General features: G+C 43.1%; 1 protein-coding gene across 1 annotated transcript in view; it reads right to left on the bottom strand.

Annotated features, from left to right (window-relative positions):
* LOC140494488 (solute carrier family 46 member 2-like) overlaps positions 1 to 19,262 on the bottom strand; it is a 32,628-nt gene extending 13,366 nt beyond the window's left edge. Inside the window, exon 1 of the mRNA XM_072593713.1 lies at positions 18,032 to 19,262. Coding sequence (XP_072449814.1) covers positions 18,032 to 19,013 — 982 coding nt within the window. The 5' untranslated portion in view covers positions 19,014 to 19,262. The remainder of the gene's footprint in view (positions 1 to 18,031) is intronic.
* Between the last annotated feature and the right edge of the window lie 2,748 nt (positions 19,263 to 22,010).

Below are 22,010 nucleotides of genomic sequence, written 5' to 3'. Positions count from 1 at the left end.
TTACATAAGCCTCCTTCTCCCTCTTGACGAAAGATTCAACTTCTTCAGTAAACCACGGCTCCCTCACTCGACCACTTCCTCCCTGCCTGACAGATATATTCGCATCAAGGACACGCAGTAGCTGTTCCTTGAACAAGCTCCACATTTCAATTGTGCCCATCCCCTGCAGTTTCCTTCCCCATCCTATACTTCCTAAATCTTGCCTAATGATATCATAATTGCCTTTTCCCCAGCTATAACTCTTGCCCTATCCCTTTCCATCACGAAAGTAAACGTAACCGAATTGTAGTAGTCATTATCATCAAAGTGCTCACCTACCTCCAAATCTAACACCTGGCCGGGTTCATTACCCAGTACCAAATCCAAGGTTATTTATGTGGAGAGTGGTGGGTGTGTGGAACGCACTGCCAGTGGTGGCAGTAGAGTCAGAGACATTAGGGGCATTTAAGTGACTGCTGGACAAGTACATAGATGGCAGTAAATTTAGAGGTGTATAGGTTCGGTTGATCTGAGATTAAGATAAACTCTCAGCACAACACCATGGGTTGAAGGGCCTGTACTGTGCTGCACTGTTCTATGTTCTATGAAAGTGACTTTTAAAATTATGTATGGGATTATAGGTCCTTATGTTGTCCTTGTATTATTACCAGAGAGGGGAGGAGCTGCGATGAAGAGTAAGATTCACACTCACTCACTAACTCACTTGTTTGTGCTGACACTCACTCACGCACACTTGTGCTCACGCTCACATACTCACTCAAACACACTCATGCCCCAACACACTTACACTCACTAACACAAATGCTCACATTTAATCACACACACTCATGCTCACTTGCATTTACACACTCATTCAATTCTACACATATTTACACTCGCTCATGCACACTGGTTCATATGTACTTATGATCATGCTCACTCACACTCAAATCCACTCACACAAATTCAACACTCATGTACGCACTCATACTCATAAAGACACAAAATCTCACTCACACCTTCACTGAACCTTGCACACACCCTCACACTTCCATTCTCGTTCACACCTCACATTTTCATCCTCTCACCCTCATGGCATCGCACGGTGGCTCAGTGGTTGGCACTGCTGCCTCACAGCGCCAGGGACCTGCGTTCGATTCCATCCTCGGGTGACTGTCTGTGTGGAGTTTGCACATTCTCCCTGTGCCTGTGTGGGTTTGCTCTGGTTTCCTCCCACAGTCCAAAGATGAGCAGGTCAGGTGAATTGGCCATGAGAAATTGCCCATAGTATCCTACAAGGATGTGTAGGTTAGGTGCATTAGTCAGGGGTAAATGTAGGAGAGTGGGTCTGGGTGGGTTACTCTTTGGAGGGTCGTTGTGGACTTGTTGGACCAAATGTCCTGTTTCCATACTATAGGGATTCTTTGATCCTCACTCACACTCTTACACACACTCACACTTTCATTCTCACTCACACTCTTACATACACAATCATTCTCACACTAAAATGAATCATTTCACACTTATCGTCCTATTGCTGCTAGAGGTTTCCATGTTCAGGTGATAGACAGTGACAGAGGGATTGAGAGGAGTTTCAGGTTGTGAGGCATCATGCTGTGGACACTGTCAATTCTACAGTTGATCCCCCTGATGTCACTTTATGAAAGAGCTCTGCAGAGTGCAGCTGGAAATTAATCTGATCCATGGAAAGCTCTGCTGAGGCTGCGAGGAACGTGCAAGTCCATCCTGGCTGGCAGAGTGTGTGTGTCTCAGGGAGGACATGTGAGCAGGACTTTGTGGGAGTCACTGTAGTTGAGAGCAGGTTTGCTGATTATTAAAAATGAGGAGAGACATTATAAAATAAAAGGTATGATTTGAAAGGGGGTGCGGGGCACAGGATCCTTAACATATATGTGCAAAGATCATTGAAGGCGACTGGATAGGTGGAGAGAGCAGTTAATAAAACATACAGTGCCCACAACTTCATCATTAGTGTAGAGTACAAGGTGATGTCAAACGTGTACAATACACTTGCTCCACTTCAGCTGGAGTATCATATACAGTTATGGGGCCACCCTTTAGGAAGGGTATGAACACCTTGGAGAAAGTGTCCAATAGGTTTGTAAGAATGGTTCCAGGACTAAGACCCTTCAGTTTTGACGGTAGGTTGGGAATGTTCTTTTTGGAGAAAGGAAGCCTGAGAGGAGACCAAATAGAGGTTCCCGAAATCAGGAGAGTCTGGATAGAGAGGAGAGGGAGAAACCGCCCCTGCTTATAAAGGGAGCAAAGACAAGAGGGCACACATTTAAAGTGTAGAGTAAAATAAGCAACAACAACACTAGGAAATACCTCACACAAGTGATTCTGTCTGGTATGCACTGCCTGAGAGTATGACAGTACATTTTTGCAGTTCTGGTCACTCTACTATAGACAAGATATTATTAAACTAGAAAGAGTGCAGATAAGTTTTCCCGGGATGCAACTTGGACTGAGTTGTAAGGAGAGGTTGGATAGGCTGGGACTCCTTTCCTTGGGGTCCAGGAGACTGAGGAGTGATGTTACAGAGGTCTATGAAATCACGAAACGCATAGATAAGGTAAGTAGCCAACAGCTCTTCACCATGTAGGGGAGTCTAAAAATAGAGGGCATAGGTTTAAGGTGAGAGGGGAGACATACAGAAGGGTCCAGAGGGGGTCCTGTTTCACACAGAGGGTGGTGAGTGTCTGGAATGGGCTGTAGATGTAGTGACGTAGTGAATATAATTTAAGATACATTTGGACGGGTACATGACTTGAATAGGTATAGAGGGACATGGGCCAAACTCACGCAAATAGGTCTAGATTATTGTGAAAACTGGGCAGCATGGGGTGAAGGGCCTGTTTTCATCGTGTAAACCTCTATGAATGTGTGGTGGAGGCTGGGTTTCAAGAGAGAACTAGAGTAGGATCTGATTTTAAAAAATGTGCTTATAATGTTCTATCCAAGAAACAATGGACTAAATAGAAATGAATGAGTAGGTTCTGATCAAATTTCAGCAGCATGGCCAAAGGATACCATTAATTGGACTGAAATTTTGAAGGGTTCACGACACTAGGAAGGGGAGAAAGCTATGAAAAGGTGGATGGGTAGCATTGTTAGTTAATGATAATTTTAACACACCAGAGAGACCAAAGTTCAGGAAAGCAGAATGTAGAAACAGTCTGGGTAGAAATGAGAAATGATAAAGGCAAGAAATCACTTGTGAATGTGATGGACAGGCCCCTAACAGTAACTATACAGTAGGTGGAATAGAAAGGAGGAAATAGCTGAAGCCTGTCAGAAAGGCATTATAATAATCGAGAGGGACTTTCATCTACATATAGACTAGCAAAGTCAGATATACAAAGGTAACATAGATGAATAATTCAGAGAATGTTTTTAAGATAGTTCCTCTGAACATGATGTTCTGGGGCCAACCACAAAGAGGATTATACTAGACCAGTTTTTTTCAATTAGTTCAATGGATGTGGGCACTGCTGGATGGGCCAATTTATTGCCCATCCCTAACTGCCCACTAGACATTAACAATCAACGACATCACGGTGGGCCTGGTGTCACATGAGTCCTAAGAATTGACCATGAAAAATAAAGAGATGGCAGATAAATTGAACAGGTATTTGGTATGAGTCTTCAGTGTAGACTGTGTTAGATCAATACATTGAGGAACCAGCAGAGAACAGACTATTCTAGATTGGATACTGTGCAATGAGAAAGGATTAATTGACAACTTTGTTGTGTAACAGCGATCAAAATGTGGTAGGATTCATCATTAAGGTAGAGATTGAAATAGTCAAATCCATAAATAGGGTCGTGTGTCTAAACAAAGGGACCTAAGAGAGTATGAGGCGTGAATTGGTGGATATGGATTAGACATTACAAAATGAGCTGAGGTTGGGTTAAACAATGGTTCATATTTAATGAATGTGCGTGTGAATTATAACTATTATTCTTATGCTATCAGGTGCAAAAATAAAAGAGGATATAGAGTCACAGAGTTATAGAGCCATAGAGTAATACAGCATGGCAACAGGCCTTTCGGCCCAAACTGGGCCATGCTGACCATGGTGCCCAGTTAGCTCATTCCAATTGCCCACATTTGGTCCATATCCCTCCAAACCCTTCTCATCCACGTACCTATCCAAACGTCTTTTAGATGTTGCTATTGTACCTGCCTCAACCACTTTCTCTGGCAGCCTATGCCATATTTACACCTTTCGCTGTGTGAAGAAGTTGTCCCTTAGGTCCTCCTTCATCTTTTCCCCTCTCGCCTGAAACTTATGCCCTCCAGCTTTCAATTCCCCATCCCTGGGGAAAAAAAAGACTATATGTATTCATTCTATTTATGCCCCTCATGATTTTATACACTTGAATAAGGTTAACCCTACATTCCAAGGAATAATGTTCTACCCTGGCCCACCTCTCCCTATAACTCAGGCCTACTAGTCATGGTAACATCCTCGTAAATCTTCTTTGCACTCTTTCCAGTTGAACTATGTCTTTCCTATAACAGGGTGACCAAAACTGTACACAATAATCCAAGTGCAAACTTAGAAACTGACCATAAAATCTTCTATTAATATGTGAAGTGAAAGACCGTTAGATATAGGGGCAGAAGCAGGCCATTCAGCCTATCGTGTCAGTTCTGCCATTCAATGAAATCATGGCCAATCTGATAATCCTCAAATCCACTTCTCTGTTTTTACCCCATAACCTTTGATTCCTCCTCATCTTTGTCTTAAAAGGGCAAGCCCTTATTCTGAGGTTATGTCCTAGACTCTCTCACAAGGGGAAACAACCTTTGTGCATCTACACTATTAAGTCCTCTAACCATCTTGTTTATTTCAATGAGGCCTTCTTTCATTCTTCTACATTCTAATGAGACCAGGACTAATCTACTCACCTCTCCTCATAAGACAGTCCCACCACACGCAGTATCAGCCTAGTGATTCTTCTCTGGACTATCCTTTGATAACGAGCCCAAAACTGTTCACCATAATCCAGCTGTATCTGACCAGTGCCTTGTACATTTACCAAAGCTTCATAACTTTCATACTCCATTCCCTTTGAAATAAAGGCCAATATCCATCTTTCCTTCCTTATTACCAAATGAACTTGGATTCATGTTTGTGATTCATGGACAAGGATTCTCAAATCCTTCTGTTCTGTAGCTTTCTGCACATTTTCCCTATTTTAATTAATATTCAGCTCCTCTATTCGTCCTGCCAAAGTGCATGATCTCACATTTCGCACATGATATTCCACCTGCCATGTTTATGCCCAATCACTTAACCTATATCTCTCTGCAGACTCTTTGTGTTCATCCTCGCTGTTTACCATCCCATCTTTCATTGTGTCATCTGCAAACTTATTGGTAACACCAGGCACTTTCCTCATTCAAGTCATTAATATTTATCATAAATAGGTGTAGCCACTAAACTGAGCCCTTTGGCACTCTACTAATTACAGGTTGCCATCCTGAAAATGCCTGTCTTATCTCAACATTCTGTCTTCTATTAACCAATCCTCAATCGATGCTATTACATTGTTTCTGACACCATGGACTCTTACCTTATTAAGTAGCTTAATGTGGGGAAAACTTCTGAAAATTTAAATGTAATTACATCCATTGCTTCCTTTTAATCTATTCTGCTAGTTACCTCCTCAAAAGGTTCTAGTAAATTTGTCAGGCACAATTTCCCCTTCATCAAACTACATTGGCTCTGTTTGATTACGTTATGCATTTTTAAATGCTCTGTTATTACACTTTTTATAGTAGACTCTTAACATTTTCCCAATAGCAGGTGTTAATCTAACTAGCCTATAATTACCTATCTTTTGTCATCTTCCCTTTTCAAATAAAGTTATCACATTGGCAGTTTTCAATCCTCCGGGATTTTCCAGAATTTAAGGAGTTTTGGAATATTACCCTTTCATGGAATGCAACCTCTCAATAAAGAAATAAAAGTGTTACTGAAACAGACATTTGGAAGACATAAGATCAATTGCATTGAAACTATTTAGGTAATTTGCCTTTCCATCCTCCAAAATGTTACAAATTTTAATGAAGGATGCAGAAATAATAGATGAAGATTACAATGAATCTTATAAAAGGGATAATTGATAACTGCAAAAATAAATCACAGGACGCTGTTAGACTAAGTGTGCCCTTCAGGAGAGATGTCAACATGGTGAACTGAAAACGAAAAAAATGCTGGAAATCACAGCTGGTCAGGCAGCATGTGTGGACAGACAGCAAGCTAATGTTTTGACTCTAGATGACGCTTCATCAGAGCTCTGAAACATTAGCTTGCTCTCTCTCCACACATGCTCCCTGACCCACTGTGACTTCTCGCATTTGCTTTCAATACAAATTCCAGCACCTGCAGTAATTTGCTCCAACATTGTGATTTCAACAACGTACTGGCTACGGATTTAAAGGTGTGGGATAATGTAAGTAACATTTCTGATTTAGCTCGTTAGCAATAATATATAGTAAACATAAGAAACAATTTAGACAGGGCAATGAGAAAGTGGATAGGACCATAGACAAAATTCCACAATTATAATCATAGAATCCCTATCTTGCAGAAAGATCCCTATCAAGTCTGCACTGACCCTTTGAACAGCAACCCATGCAGACCTCTACCTTATCTTCGTAATCTCTTTAGCATGGCCAATCCACACATCTTCGGACTGTGGGAGGAAACCAGGGCACCCACAGGAAACCCTCACAGACACAGGGAGAACACACAAACTCCACACAGAGAGTCACCCAAAGCTGTTATTGAACCCAGAATCCCTAGTGCTGTGAGGCAGCAGTGCTAACCACTGAACCACATTGCTAACCATGACCTTAGATATAGGCGTACAACAAGGTACATAATCAAAATGACTAATTAAAATAGGAGCAGAAAGTCCTTTCAGTAAGAAGGCATGTGAAAGAAAACACTCAGATGGATGGTTCATAGAACCTTGGCCGATCTGCCAGAGTGGCGGGGTCTGGGATAGATGACTTGTAAAGATGGAGAAACAATTATTATGAATCTTGGCGAAACGAGATTGTTTGAGTATATTCCTCAAGGTTGCTGGGCATAGATTGTAATTTTAAAGTTTGTAAAAGAGTTGCAGAAACTCATGAACAATCATAAACTGCTTATGACTATGTGCTGCACAACTAGGAGGATCAGACTACAATTGACAATTTGTTAGAAAGAAGCTAGATAAATTCTGATGATCAAAATAAGGCCATTGAATCCAAAAGACAGCTACCAAATCTGCAAGGTAATGGAGGAGCTAGTCCGTAGAAAGATGATCCTTGTATTTCTAGAGCAGGGGAAAGCCAGTGAAAAACGTAACATCTGTTTGAATGTACAGGAAGTGAGGTCCGTCAATTGTAAAGTGAAGTACAAAGATAGAGGGCAAGAAAACGCAGAGTACACTTGACAGCAGCTCCTGGAGAGAGCATTTCCCTGGAAAGAGATCACAAACCATGGAAAAGAACCTTTCTAAGAGGACGAGATAAAAACAAAATGATATTATAACTTAACAAGGTCAAGAAATACTTCCAGAAACAAAAGCCCACGTGCTTGGGAAACCTTGGCAGCTGTGAACTAATTAGAAGACAACTTAATAAAACTCTGTCAAACAGCGTGAATTACAAAGCTGAAGAGAGTTTGGGGTGCACACAGAGATGTCAGATAGGGAATAGACAGTCGTATTCCACTGGTACATATGCACAGAAAAGGTCTCTCCTTTGCCAGGCTAAAAGCTTGAAGAAAATCTGAGGTCAAGATATACAGTGATTCATTGACAGCTAAAAATGTAATCTTGAAATTTTTCTTAATATTGTTAGCAAAAATGCTTGGAGATGTAATTTAACTGATATTAAAGCAGCACTTAGGCAGGGAGCTCAACACAAAATAGAACAGATTTTTTTCTCTTGACAAAAGTTAAATAGCTACATATATGGCCTGGATTTTCTTTCAAGAATGTAAGTAATAGAGCAGTTAAGGAAGAACCAGTTATTGTGGTATATTTGGATTTTCAGAAGACTTTTAAAAAGATCCTTCAAAAGAGGTTAGTGGGTAAACTGAAATTATATGAAAGGGGATAATATATTGGCATGGATTGAGAATTTTTTGAAAAAGTAACAAAAAGGATTGATGAGGGCAGACCGGTTGACGTGTTCTATATGGACTTATACACTTAATGGTAAGCTCCTGGGGAATGTTGCTGAACAAAGACACCATTGAGTGCAGGTTCATAGCTCCTTGAAAGTGGAGTCACAGGTAGATAGGATAGTGAAGAAGGCACTTGGTATACTTTCCTTTATTGGTCAGAGTATTGAGTACAGGAGTTGGGAGGTCATGTTGCGGCTGTGCAGGACATTGGTTAGGCCACTGTTGGAATATTGCGTGCAATTCTGGTCTCCTTCCTACCGGAAAGATGTTGTGAAAGTTGAAAGGGGTTCAGAAAAGATTTACAAGGATGTAGCCAGGGTTGGAGGATTTGAGCTATAGGGAGAGGCTGAACAGGCTGGGGCTGTTTTCCCTGGAGCATCAGAGGCTGAGGGATGAGCTTATAGAGGTTTACAAAATCATGAGGGGCATCGATAGGGTAAGTACACAAGGTCTTTTCCCTGGCGTGGGGGAATCCAGAACTAGAGGGCATAGGTTTAAGGTGAGAAGGGAAAGATTTAAAGGGGATCTAAGGGGCAACTTTTTCACGCAGCGGGTGATACGTGTATGGAATGAGCTGCCAGAAGAAGTGGTGGAAGCTGGTACAATTGCAACATTTAAAAGGCACCTTGATGGGTATATGAATAGGAAGGGTTTGGAGGGATATGGGCCAGGTGCTGGCAGGTGGGACTAGATTGGACCGAAGCGTCTGTACAGCTTTCTGACTCTTCATATTAATAGCTTGGATGAGAAAAGGAATGAACTATCTCCAAGTTTGCAGATGACATAAAATCAGGTTAAAAGGCAAATGGTGAGCAATGTTCCCTCTAAGCTGTGTAGCCACTCCGATGTTCCATGCAATGTCATGCTGATCATAGCATTGACATTCCAATTCCAGAAATCACTGGCACATAAAACCCTTGGGATCCTTGCAACTGGTAAGAGGATTAGAGGGGCCACAGTTGGTGTGGATGACATATGGAGCGTGCAGAGGGATATAGACAGGTTAAGTGAGTGGACAAAATGCTGGTATGTAACATGGGGAAATGTGAGGTCATGCACTTTGGCAGGAAGAATAGCAGAGCTGCATTTTATTTAAATGGAGAATGGCTGCATAAAGCTGGAGGGAAACACAAAACAAAAACATTAAAAACTGCAGAAGTTGGAAATCTGAAACACAAACAGAAATTGCTGGAGAAATCTGGCAGGTCTGGCAGGATCTGTGAAGGGAGAGAGCAATTTGGGTTCAGTGAGCCTATTTCAGAACTGTTTCAGTTCTGAAATAGGCTCACTGAACCCAAACTGTTTCAGTTCTGAAATTCAATTGCAATTCTGAAGAAGAGTCACTGGATCCAAAACATTAACTCTGTTTATCTCTCCACAGATGATGCCAGACTTGCTGGGTTTCTGCAGCAATCTCTCTTTGTTTCGGAATTGAGGGATTTATGACTTTTCATCGATGAATCATATAAAGCTAAGTTCAGCAGGTGATAGTGAAGGTCAATGGAATGTTGGCCATTATTTCTTATTAAAACTTAGAGAGAGAGAGAGAACCTGCACAGTTACCGCCTTTGCTGTTTGATTTCGTGTATCGCTGGACATCGGAGTGCATCTGGGAAAATGAACAAACAGTGAAATTCACAACTAATCTTGGAGGAACTGTTGGGCCAAGTTCACAGCACAGAATCAGATAGGTTAATTGTTGTTTTAAGTCTGTCCAAGAGAAAGGCTGCAGTAGTGAGTATAGTGGGTTCTTTCTTGATTATATGTTTTTGGAGATAAGTCTCTTGATTAAACTTAAAATATAAGCCATAGCTATTAATTTAACCTGGGGCAGTGTTTTGTAGATGAATAAGATGGTGTTATTTTCTGGGTCTGTAGATTGTGAAGGAGCAAAAATGGCCTTTGCAGTGATATGTACTTCTTGTCAGATGTGAGAGTTTAAAGAGAGTTTAAGGGTTACTGCGAATTATATCTGCCATAAATGCTGTTGGATGCGAATCTTATCAGATTGAATGGATCGGTTGGAGAGACAGATAGAAGCGATGAGGAATTTGCAACAGCAACAGTATGTGATGGATGGCAGTTATAGGAAAGGGGGAAAGTCTCAGATACAGTCACATAGATGGGTTAACTCCAGGGAGGGTGAGAGAGGTCGGCACCTAGGGCAGGAGTTTTTTGTGGATATACCCATTTCAAACAGGTATGCTGTTTTGGAAAATGTAGGGGGTGATGGACTCTCAGGGGAACGTAGCACAAACAGCCAAGTTCCTGGTATTGAGACTGGCTCTAATGCAATGAAGGGTACGTCGGCTTCCAAGAGATCAATTGTGTTAGGGGATTCTGTAGTCAGAGGTACAGACAGATGTTTCTGTGGCCAGCAGAGAAAAAGCAGAATGGTGTGTTGTTTCCCTGGTGCCAGGATCAAGGATGTCTCAGAGAGGGTGCAGAATGTTCTCACGGGGAGAGGGGCCAGCAAGAGGTCATTGTCCACATTGGAACGATATAGGAAGGGAAAAGATTGAGATTCTGAAGGGAGATGACAGAGAGTTAGGCAGAAATTTAAAAAGGAGGTCCTCAAGGGTAGAAATATCTGGACTACTCCCATTGCTATGAGCTAGTGAGGGCAGGAATAGGAGGATAGAGCCGATGAATGCATGGCTGAGGAGATGGTCTGTGGGAGAAGGATTCATATTTTTGGATCATTGGAATCTCTTTTGGGGTAGAAGTGACCTGTACAAGAAGGACAGATTGCACCTAAATTGGAAGGGGCCTAATAAACTGGCAGGGAAATTTGCTGGAACTGCTTGGGAGGATTTAAACTAGTAATTTGGGGGGAGGGGGGGGGGGGAGGTGGGGGGGGGGAGAGGTGGTGGGGGGGGGGGGTGGTGGGACCCAGGGAGAGAGTGAGGAAAGAGATCGATCTGAGACGGGTACAGCTGAGAACAGAAGTGAGTCAAACAGTCAGGGCAGGCAGGGACAAGATAGGACTAATAAATTAAACTGCATTATTTCAATGCAAGGGGCCTAACAGGGAAGGCAGATGAACTCAGGGCATGGTTAGGAACATGGGACTGGGATATCATAGCAATTACATGGCTCAGGGATGGGCAGGACTGGCAGCTTAATGTTCCAGAACACAAATGCTACAGGAAGGATAGAAAGAGAGGCAAGAGAGGAGGGGGAGTGGCATTTTTGATAAGGGATAGCATTACTGCTGTGCTGAGGGAAGATATTCCCGGAAATACATCCAGGGAAGTTATTTGAGTGGAACTGAGAAATAAGAAAGGGATGATCACCTTATTCGGATTGTATTATAGACCCCCCAATAGTCAGAGGGAAATTGAAAAACAAACTTGTAAGATCTCAGCTATCTGTAAGAATAATAGGGTGGTTATGGTAGGAGATTTTAACTTTCCAAATATTGACTGGGACTGCCATAGTGTTAAAGGTTTAGATGGAGAGGAATTTCTTAAGTATGTACAAGACAATTTTCTGATTCAGTATGTGGATGTACCTACTAGAGAAGGTGCAAAACTTGACCTACTCTTGGGAAATAAGGCAGGGCAGGTGACTGAGGTGTCAGTGGGGGAACACTTTGGGGCCAGCAACCATAATTCTATTCGTTTTAAAATAGTGATGGAAAAGGATAGACCAGATCTAAAAGTTGGAGAAAGGCCAATTTTGATGGTATTAGGCAAGAACTTTCGAAAGCTGATTGGAGGCAGATGTTCACAGATAAAGGGATGGTTGGAAAATGGGAAGCATTCAGAAATGAGATAACAAGAATCCAGAGAAAGTATATTCCTGTCAGGGTAAAAGGGAAGGCTGGTAGGTATAGGGAATGCTGGATGACTAAACAAATTGAGGGTTTGGTTAAGAAAAAGAAGGAAGCATATGTCAAGTATAGACAGGATAGATCGAGTGAATCCTTAGAAGAGTATAAATGCAGTAGGAGTCTACTTATAAGAGGGAAATCAGGAGGGCAAAACGGGGACATGAGATAGCTTTGGCAAAGAGAATTAAGGAGAATTCAAAGAGTTTTTACAAATATATTAAGGACAAAAGGGTAACTAGGGAGAGAATAGGGCCCCTCAAAGATCAGCAAGGCGGCCTTTGTGTGGAGCCACCGAAAATGAGGGAGATACTAAATGAATATTTTGCATCAGTATTTACTGTGGAAAAGCATATGGAAGATATAGACTGTAGTGAAATAGATGGTGACATCTTGCAATATGTCCAGATTACAGAGGAGGAAGTGCTGGATGTCTTGAAACGGTTAAAGGTGGATAAATCCCCAGGACCTGATCAGGTGTACCCGAGAACTCTGTGGGAAGCTAGAGAAGTGATTGCTGGGCCTCTTGCTGAGCCTCTTGCTCAGATATGTGTATCATCGATAGTCACAGGTGAGGTGCCGGAAGACTGGAGGTTGGTAAACGTGGTGCCACTGTTTAAGAAGAGCGGTAAAGACAAGCCAGGGAACTATAGACCAGTGAGCCTGACCTCAGTGGTGGGCAAGTTGTTGGAGGGAATCCTGAGGGACAGGATGTACATGTATTTGGAAAGGCAAGGACTGATTCAGGATAGTCAACATGGCTTTGTGCGTGGGAAATCATGTCTCACAAACTTGATTGAGTTTTTTGAAGAAGTAACAAAGAAGTTTGATGAGGGCAGAGCAGTAGATGTGATCTATATGGTCTTCAGTAAGGCATTCGACAAGGTTCCCCATGGGAGACTGATTAGCAAGGTTAGATCTCATGGAATACAGGGAGAACTAGCCATTTGGATACAGAACTGGCTCAAAGGTAGAAGACAGAGGGTGGTGGTGGAGGGTTGTTTTTCAGACTGGAGGCCTGTGACCAGTGGAGTGCCACAAGGATCGGTGCTGGGCCCTCTACTTTTTATCATTTACATAAATGATTTGGATGTGAGCGTAAGAGGTACAGTTAGTAAGTTTGCAGATGACACCAAAATTGGAAGTGTAGTGGACAGCGAAGAGAGTTACCTCAGATTACAACGGGATCTGGACCAAATGGGCCAATGGGCTGAGAAGTGGCAGATAGAGTTTAATTCAGATAAATGTGAGGTGCTGCATTTTGGGAAAGCAAATCTTAGCAGGACTTATACACTTAATAGAAATGTCCTAGGGAGTGTTGCTGAACAAAGAGACCGTGGTGTGCAGGTTCATAGATCCTTGAAAGTGGAGTCGCAGGTAGATAGGATAGTGAAGAAGGCATTTGGTATGCTTTCCTTTATTGGTCAGAGTATTGAGTACAGGAGTTGGGAGGTCATGTTGCGGCTGTACAGGATATTGGTTAGGCCACTGTTGGAATATTGCGTGCAATTCTGGTCTCCTTCCTATCGGAAAGATTTTGTGAAACTTGAAAGGGTTCAGAAAAGATTTACAAGGATGTTGCCAGGGTTGGAGGATCTGAGCTACAGGGAGATGCTGAACAGGCTGGGGCTGTTTTCCCTGGAGCGTCGGAGACTGAGGGGTGACCTTATGGAGGTTTACAAAATTATGATGGGCATGGATAGGATAAATAGACAAAGTCTTTTCCCTGGGGTCGGGGAGTCCAGAACTAGAGAGCATAGGTTTAGGGTGAGGGGGAAAGATATAAAAGACACCTAAGGTGCAACTTTTTCACACAGTGCGTGGTGCGTGTATGGAATGAGCTGCCAGAGGATGTGGTGGAAGCTGGTACAATTGCAACATTTAAGAGGCATTTGGATGGGTGTATGAATAGGAAGGGTTTGGAGGGATATGGGCCAGGTGCTGGCAGGTGGGACTAGATTGGGTTGGGATATCTAGTTGGTATGGATAGGTTGGAGTGAAGGGTCTGTTTCCATGCTGTACATCTCTATGACTCTATGATTCTGTAACTACTATAAACAGTTTTGTGTCACTTGTGTAAGAATACACATACCAGCATTGGAGACAGTCCAGAGAGGTCACGAGGTTGACTCTGGGTATGGAGGGACTGCCTTATGAGGAGAAGTTGAGTAGACTGGGCCTATATTCATTGGAGTGTAGTAGAATGAGAGGTGATAAGATTGAAATGCATGTGATTCTTAAAGGAATTGACAGGGTTGATGTGGAAAAGTTGTCTCCTTTTGTGGGACAGTCTCGGACCAGAGGGCATAACCTCAGAGTAAAGAGTCATCTGCTTACAACAGAGGATGAGGAGGAATTTCTTCTGTCAGGTGGTAATGAATCTATGGAATTCAGAGGGTTGTCAAGGCTGTTTTGTTATGTATATTCAAGGCTGACAGATTTTTTACCACAAAGGGTATCAATTCCTATGGTTATAAGGCAGGAAAGTGGAGTTGAGGATTATCAAATCAGCCATGATCTCATTGAAGGGTAGGGAGATTGGATGGGCTGAATGGCCTACTTCTGTTTCCTACATTTTATGGTCTTATGGAAGGAGATGGACCAATTATTAAATTTTACGGGCTTCAAGGAGTCTAGGGAGAAAGCAGGAATGAGCTAAAGGATCAGCTATGATCATACTGACTGGCAGAACAAGCTCAATAGCCTACTCTGCCCCCTAGTTTCTAGGAGGAATCATGTTCAATCCCACAAATAGCTGTAAATCATGAAATGGAAGGGAGTAACTCAAGAAATTTACATTCACTAAAGAAGTGATACTGAGTCAATTGTTGGAACTAAGGGTTAACAAGTGCCCGGTCTTGATAGACTTTATTCCAGGGTCTTAAAAGAAGTGGTTTGTGAGAGCGTTGATTGATGAATCATTGGTTTTAATTTTCCAAAAATTCCTTGATTCAGGAATGGTTCCACCAGATTGGAAAACTTTTCTTCAAAACGTGAAGGAGGCAAATGAGGAACCTACAGGTCAGTTAGCTTGACAGGGAAAATGTTAGAGGCTATTCTTAAAGAACTTATAATAGTGCACTCAGATAACATCAAGACAATTAGGCAGAATCACCATGGTTTTGTCAAAGGGAAACCATATTTGATCAACTGCCAGAGACCTGGGTTCAATTCCCGCCTCAGGCGACTGACTGTGTGGAGTTTGCACATTCTCCCTGTGTCTGCGTGGGTTTCCTCCGGGTGCTCCGGTTTCCTCCCACACTCCAAAGATGTGCAGGTCAGGTGAATTGGCCATGCTAAATTGCCCATAGTGTGAGGTAAGGGGTAAATGTAGGGGCATGGGTGGGTTGCGCTTCGGCGGGTGGTGTGGACTTGTTGGGCCGAAGGGCCTGTTTCCACACTGTAAGTAATCTAATCTAATCTAATCTGTTGGAGGTCTTTGAGGGAGTAACACACACTGCGGATAAAGGAGAACCAGTGGATGTACTGTACAGCGTATTTAGATTTTCAGGAGGCCTTTGATGAGGTGTCACATCAATTATTCTTCAGGAAAATAAAAGCTCATGGTGCAGGAGGTAACATGGCTAACAGTGGGCACAAACAGGTCAGCTTCTGGTTGGAAACATGTAAGAAATGATGTGTCACAGTGAGCAGTGCTGGCCTTGGGAAATCTGGGAAAGCATGAGATTGTCCACTTTGACAGGAAGAAAGGAAAAAAGAAGCACTTTATCTAAATTTTTAAAAAATCTCACATGAGATGTGGGTATTGCTGATTGGCCAGCATTTACTGCCCATCTCTAGTTGCCTTTGAGAAGGTGGTGGTGAACTGCAGGGCATGTGCTGTAGGTAGACCCAACATTTTGTTTGTCCCTCTCAGGTTCTCCTGCTCTTAAACCCTCTGGGGATAATGGAGGAAGTGAGGACTGCAGATGCTGTAGATCTAAGTCGAAGAGTGCGCTGCTGAAAAGGACAGCAGGTCAGGCAGTATCCGAGGAGCAGGAGAGTCGACGGTTTGGGCAAAAACCCTTTATGAGGAACTCGTCAAGATTCCTGATGAAGAGCTTATGCTCGAAACGTCAACTCTCCTGCTCCTCGGATGCTGCCTGACCTGTTGTGCTTTTTCACCCCTGGGGATAATGCCCTACATTTAGGTAAGGCAAGACCTAGTAACATACATGGTGGGGGGGGGGGGGGGGGGGGGGGAAGGGGGTGCACAATGGTGCAATGGTGGTGGGAGGGATTTGTGGGCAACGTTGTTGCTGCCATGAGAGGGAAGACTAGGCAAGGTATTCCTAGAGATTGGGAGCTGCAGGCTGGGGTGAGGGGTAAGACAATAGTGAAGAGGCCAACAGTATCTGCAAGGTGGGATATGGTAAATTGTGGATGGGAGGGTCATGTGGGAGGGGAGGTTTGGTCATGGTCAGAAGCCCCCTGGCTTCAAGGGACAGGCACTGAATGAGCATTGTCTCCACCTGGAAGCCAGTGCGAGTACCTGGTGAGTTCAGCTCAATACTGGCTGTGAGGAGCCTGCATGCTGATTTGATTCATTATTGCCACATGTATCTAGCTACAGTGAAAGGTTTAGCTTTTCATGCAGTACAGGAGGATCATACCATACAATACAACAGTGAAGAATACAATGTTATAAAATTATAACGGGGGTGGGCTGTCTTCCTGAGGGAGCAGGAAGTACAGATGGAGTCAATGGATGGGCGGTTGGCTCTGGTGATGGACTGAGCATGATGCAGCAGCAAACAGCATCTCAGGACACCAGCTGCATGCAGCCCTTGTCTATCCCCTCATGACCATCTCTCTTAAGTACCCACTCTGGAAGCACAGCCCTACAATTAAGGACATGGTGGCAACTAACACTGAAAGGCTGCTGTAGAGATAGTTTGTCACAGGGAGGGGCACCCAGTTCACTCACTCAGTGCCTACCTGCATGACCTGCCAATTAGCACAGTCACATGACCAGGCAGTCTGCCTTGCTGCTTTGCATTCCTCAGGGTAGGGGTGGAAATCTTGCACCTCAAATGCCATTTGTGATTTGTGACTGCGTTTGGAATGCTGAACTAATCTCCACGAGAGATAAACCATCATAAAACCTTTTTAAATCCTGTAATACTGATGGCATCAGGCAGATTAATGACTCAATAGTGAATATTAGACAAATACTTGAACCCGTGATCTCAAATTTGCCTTTTGATTGATCCTCAACATGTGGGAATGTTGACAGAGCCAGGACCCTCAATCTGAATCACGTCAAGGGAACTTTACGTCAACAGTGTAACATAACAACATTTCATAATGTCAAAACATCACAAAGTTTATCACTTGGGGTTTGACAATAATCCAAGTGTTTCACTGAAGCCAATTCACAAATTACAAAACTGACTGATTTTAAGTTCGCACTTGTACTCACAACCCGAAGGATTACTAATAAGACAGGAAACTGCATTTGTCGTTCGGATTTTCCAGTATTTAGGATTCCAGGAAACCGTATAAATGGCCCCCTACCCTCAATCTTGCATCTTTTCTTTACCTCATTGCTTTTTTTTTCTAAATATTGACTTTAATTACCATTACCCCTAGACCTTTGCTCGGAGGAGGTGGTGTAGTAGTGGTATTGTCACGAGATTAGTAATCCAGTGCCTGAGTTCAGGGCTTCAAAGTCTGCCACAGCAGATGGTGAAAGTTGAATTCAATTGAAAATTAGGAATCGAAAGTTAGCTTAATTGAAACCAGTGCCAAGTATTGCAACAAAATCCCATCAGATTCACGAATCCCTTTCAGGGAAGGAAATCTGCCCTCCCCCTATATGTGGTCTGGCCTACATTTGACTCCAAACCTACGTCAATGTGGTTTCATATTAAGCTGGATAATAAGTCCTGGCCTAGCCCGTGATGCCCATATCTTGAGAATAATTAAAGCAAAGGCTCTATTAGTCAGGGGTGTTGGTTTAATTCTTATTTGCGTGGTTAAAGGGAAGTGCAATACTTACCAATGAAATACACTGAGCTCCTCCTCACAAAAGCCATGGTGGTGAATCCAGCCGTGTTGGAGATGATGCCCATCAACACCAGGGATGTGTCACTCAGCCATTTGGAGAGGATGAGAACTCCGAGGAAGCTGGTCAGAAACATGACATAGCCGGCAGCGTTACCATAGCCCACCCAGACCGCACCCCAGCTCAAAGGGGGCTTCAGGACAAAGATTGTGATGATGTTCTCACCACCAGTCACTCCAAAATCATACAGGAGGTAGCAGATAAAGAGAAGAATTATCTGTGTGCTGTATCTCTTCGGGCTAGGGTCATTCACCTCTGTGGGGAGCTGACGTTGTGGCTGAACAGAAGGATAACGGAGGATAAATGCTGAATACAGCAGACTTAGTAAGTACAGTATCAGGCACAGGCAGATCAGTAAGATCCCCTGTTGGTTATTAACTTTCATCAAAAAGAAGTGGCCGGATGCCAGGCTGCCAATGAATCCAGCCATCCCCGATGCCACCTCCAGCACATTTAACCTCAGACTGCGTTTGGCTGGTTCTGACCTCAGGGCAGTGATGGCATTAATCCCACTCCAGTACGCTGGGAATCCTCCAGTCAATCCATTAATCACTGCAGAGCCGAACATCACATTGACCGGCAGCTGGAAAATGTGGGTGAACAGCAGTAAAAGCCTTCCCAGCAGGTAGCCCAGCAACGGCACTACCAGCAGCACCTTCTGGCCTTGCCGATCTGCCCACTTTCCCAACAGCACTGTGGTCAGTAAGGGGGCCAACGAGTAGATCATGTTGTAAATCATGTAGAATCGGGCCACTTCCTTCTGGACCACATCACTTTTCCCAGCCGCTGTCCCATTTAGCTGGTCATATACCTCCATCAGCAGAGCTGTATCAAAGAGGGAATTGGCCACATTGGTAACAACCACCACCGGCTCCACGTAGCTCAACAGAGAGTTCATATCAACACCCAAAACCATTTCTACCACTCAATGCCTGCTGTGTATCAGACTCTGTAAAAGGCAGAGGTGACTGCCTCCTGGACAAGATACTGTCTCTGGATCAGACACTCTCCGAGACCAGACACTGCTCCTGGGTCAGACACAGCCCCTGAACAAGATACTGTCCCTGGATCACACACAGATGTACAGAAGACTCGAGCCTTGCATCAGACTCCGTCCCTGGCAAGTCTCTGGGCTCCAGTAATCTCTCCACTTGGGATTCAGTTTATAAACCTCATGCACAGAAGTTTATCTGTTTTCTCTTGAATTCTGCTTGCAAATTAGGAAACTCCCTCCTGGCAGTTGGTTCTCTTTATTATTAGTCACTGATGAGGAACTGGTTCGGTATGAGGAATTGTAAGCATGAAAAAGGAAAGGCAGTTTACCTCACGCAGTGGTTTAGTGGCTAAATCTAAATCTGCACAACTGAAAACAAAGTAATTGCTACTTCTCCAACTTTAAAAACTATCCTATTATTAATGAATTATTATGATCCCCTGGAGATTTAGGAGCTAATTTCCCAAGTAATCAGCAGAAAGGATAATTTCACATTTGATCACTTTTACTGTAAGAAACACACTAAAATGAATATAGATTAAACATTATTTAATAGGGCACTAATACATCGAATGAAAGAGAAGTCACTTTCACATTAATTGACAAATAAGTTAAGATGCATCTTAAAGACATCTTTCTCTGCATACCACTCTTTTGGCAGATGTATAATATTACAAGAACAAGTCTAATATTGCTCTGGACACTCTGGCAGGCTAGTTGCTCCCTCCCACACTAAATTGTAACTTCATTGTTCTTTGAAATTCATTCCTTTCAGTGCCTGCCTCTCCCAGACTTAACTTTCTCCAGAAAGGCTCACCTTTGGCAATTTCTTGCTTCTTAAATCTCCGAACAACCCACCTGTTCTTCCCCCTTACTTTGAAACAGTCAGTAAACTCACAGGAATTCTGCTTCCCCATAACCATTTCTCTCTCCCTCTGTTCCACAATGTAACTGTCACTTGATTTTAATAACTTTTGATTGTACTCTATGCAACCAAGTCATGTGGCGAGGTCTCAGAGCTAGGCTCTTTCTGGCATTTCCAATTTTACTTTAAGTTAAAGGAGATATTTTGAAACATGCCCATCTTGTAAAGTCTAGTGTTCACAATATAATTGATTCTGTGCCTGCACTGTTGTGGGAACTTTCTTCCCAGGGAGCTAGTAACAGTTTTGATATAATTCAGGGACGTGCTAGACCAATACAGAGGGTAGTTAACCATCTGGGATCTGATGTCACGTGCCAGTCAGACTGGGTTTCCTTCCCTAAAATCAGTTAGGTTTTTACAACAACCTTGGCCTCGTTTACTGATGCCACTTGTTTTATTTCCCCGTTTTTAAACTGATTTCTAATCAGAAACTGCCAGGTTATATTTAACCACCTGTTCTCAAGATTTATGTCTGGTAACAAAATAACTCCATTATCTGTATAGCTGCAAAACTCATTTCGGCTAATCATTTACAACAGTGATAGAACAGACTTGGAACACAGGAATAGGAGAGGAACATACAGCCTTTTGAGCTTTTCCGCTTCTCAATCAGATCAGAGTCAACTGGAATGTGAACCCGATTCACCTGTCTGAGTTCCAGAATCACTAACATGTTTTGCCAATGAGAAACCCACTAATTTTTTAAGATGTTTACAGTTTTAAAGGGTGATGTACGCTTTATCCTCTGCATGAAGAAGTGTTTTTTACAACCTTAAAACCTTCAGGTTTAAGACTCTTCAGGTTTTTGTCCCTTGTTCCACAGCAAACCTCTACAAGAGGGAGAAGTTCCTCTCTTAACTCTATATAGTCTTTTAATTACCCTAAACACCTTGATTTGATAATCACTAAGTTTTCGATATTCAAAGATATATGACTCAATCTACATACATGTTAACAGCAGGAGGCCATTCAACCCCTCAAGCCTATACAATCATTTAATGTCATGATTGACTGATTATGGCCTGAGCTTCGCATTTCTTTGTTAATGAAGAAGCTATCTACATTTGCCTTAAAACCAGTGACTGACCCTGCCTTTACTGCTCTCTAGAAGTGAGGATTTCAAAGACTCACTATCACAGAGTGGAAACAGACCCCTCGGTCCAACCCGTCCATGCCGACCAGATGTCCCAACCCAATCTAGTCCTACCTGCCAGCACCCAGTCCATATCCCTCCAAACCCTTCCTATTCATATACTCATCCAAATGCCTCTTAAATGTTGCAATTGTACCAGCCTCCATCACTTCCTCTGGCAGCTCATTCCATACACGTACCACCCTCTGCGTGAAAAGGTTGCATCTTAGGTCTCTTTCATATCTTTCCCCTCTCACCCTAAACCTATGCCCTCTAGTTCTGGACTCCCTGACCCCAGGGAAAAGACTTTGTCTATTTATCCTATCCATGCCCATCATAATTTTGTAAACCTCTATAAGGTCACCCCATAGCCTCTGACGCTCCAGGGAAAACAGCCACAGCCTGTTCAGCCTCTCCCTGTAGCTCAGATCCTCCAACCCTGGCAACATCCTTGTAAATCTTTTCTGAACCCCTTTCAACTTTCACAACATCTTTCTGATAGGAAGGAGACCAGAATTGCACGCAATATTCCAACAGTGGCCTGACCAATGTCCTGTACAGCCGCAACATGACCTCCCAACTCCTGTACTCAATACTCTGACCAATAAAGGAAAGCATACCAAACGCCTTCTTCACTATCCTATCTACCTGCGACTCCACTTTCAAGGAGCTATGAACCTGCACTCCAAGGTCTCTTTGTTCAGCAACACTCCCTAGGACCTTACCATTAAGTGTATAAGTCCTGCTAAGATTTGCTTTCCCAAAATGCAGCACCTTGCATTTATCTGAATTAAACTCCATCTGCCACTTCTCAGCCCATTGGACCATCTGGTCCAGATCCTGTTGTAATCTGAGGTAACCT

This window comes from Chiloscyllium punctatum, chromosome 24 (assembly GCF_047496795.1).
Source record: "Chiloscyllium punctatum isolate Juve2018m chromosome 24, sChiPun1.3, whole genome shotgun sequence".
Lineage (NCBI taxonomy): Eukaryota > Metazoa > Chordata > Chondrichthyes > Orectolobiformes > Hemiscylliidae > Chiloscyllium > Chiloscyllium punctatum.
Note: the sequence above shows the minus strand (reverse complement) of the source record. Positions and strands in the feature narration are given on the sequence as shown.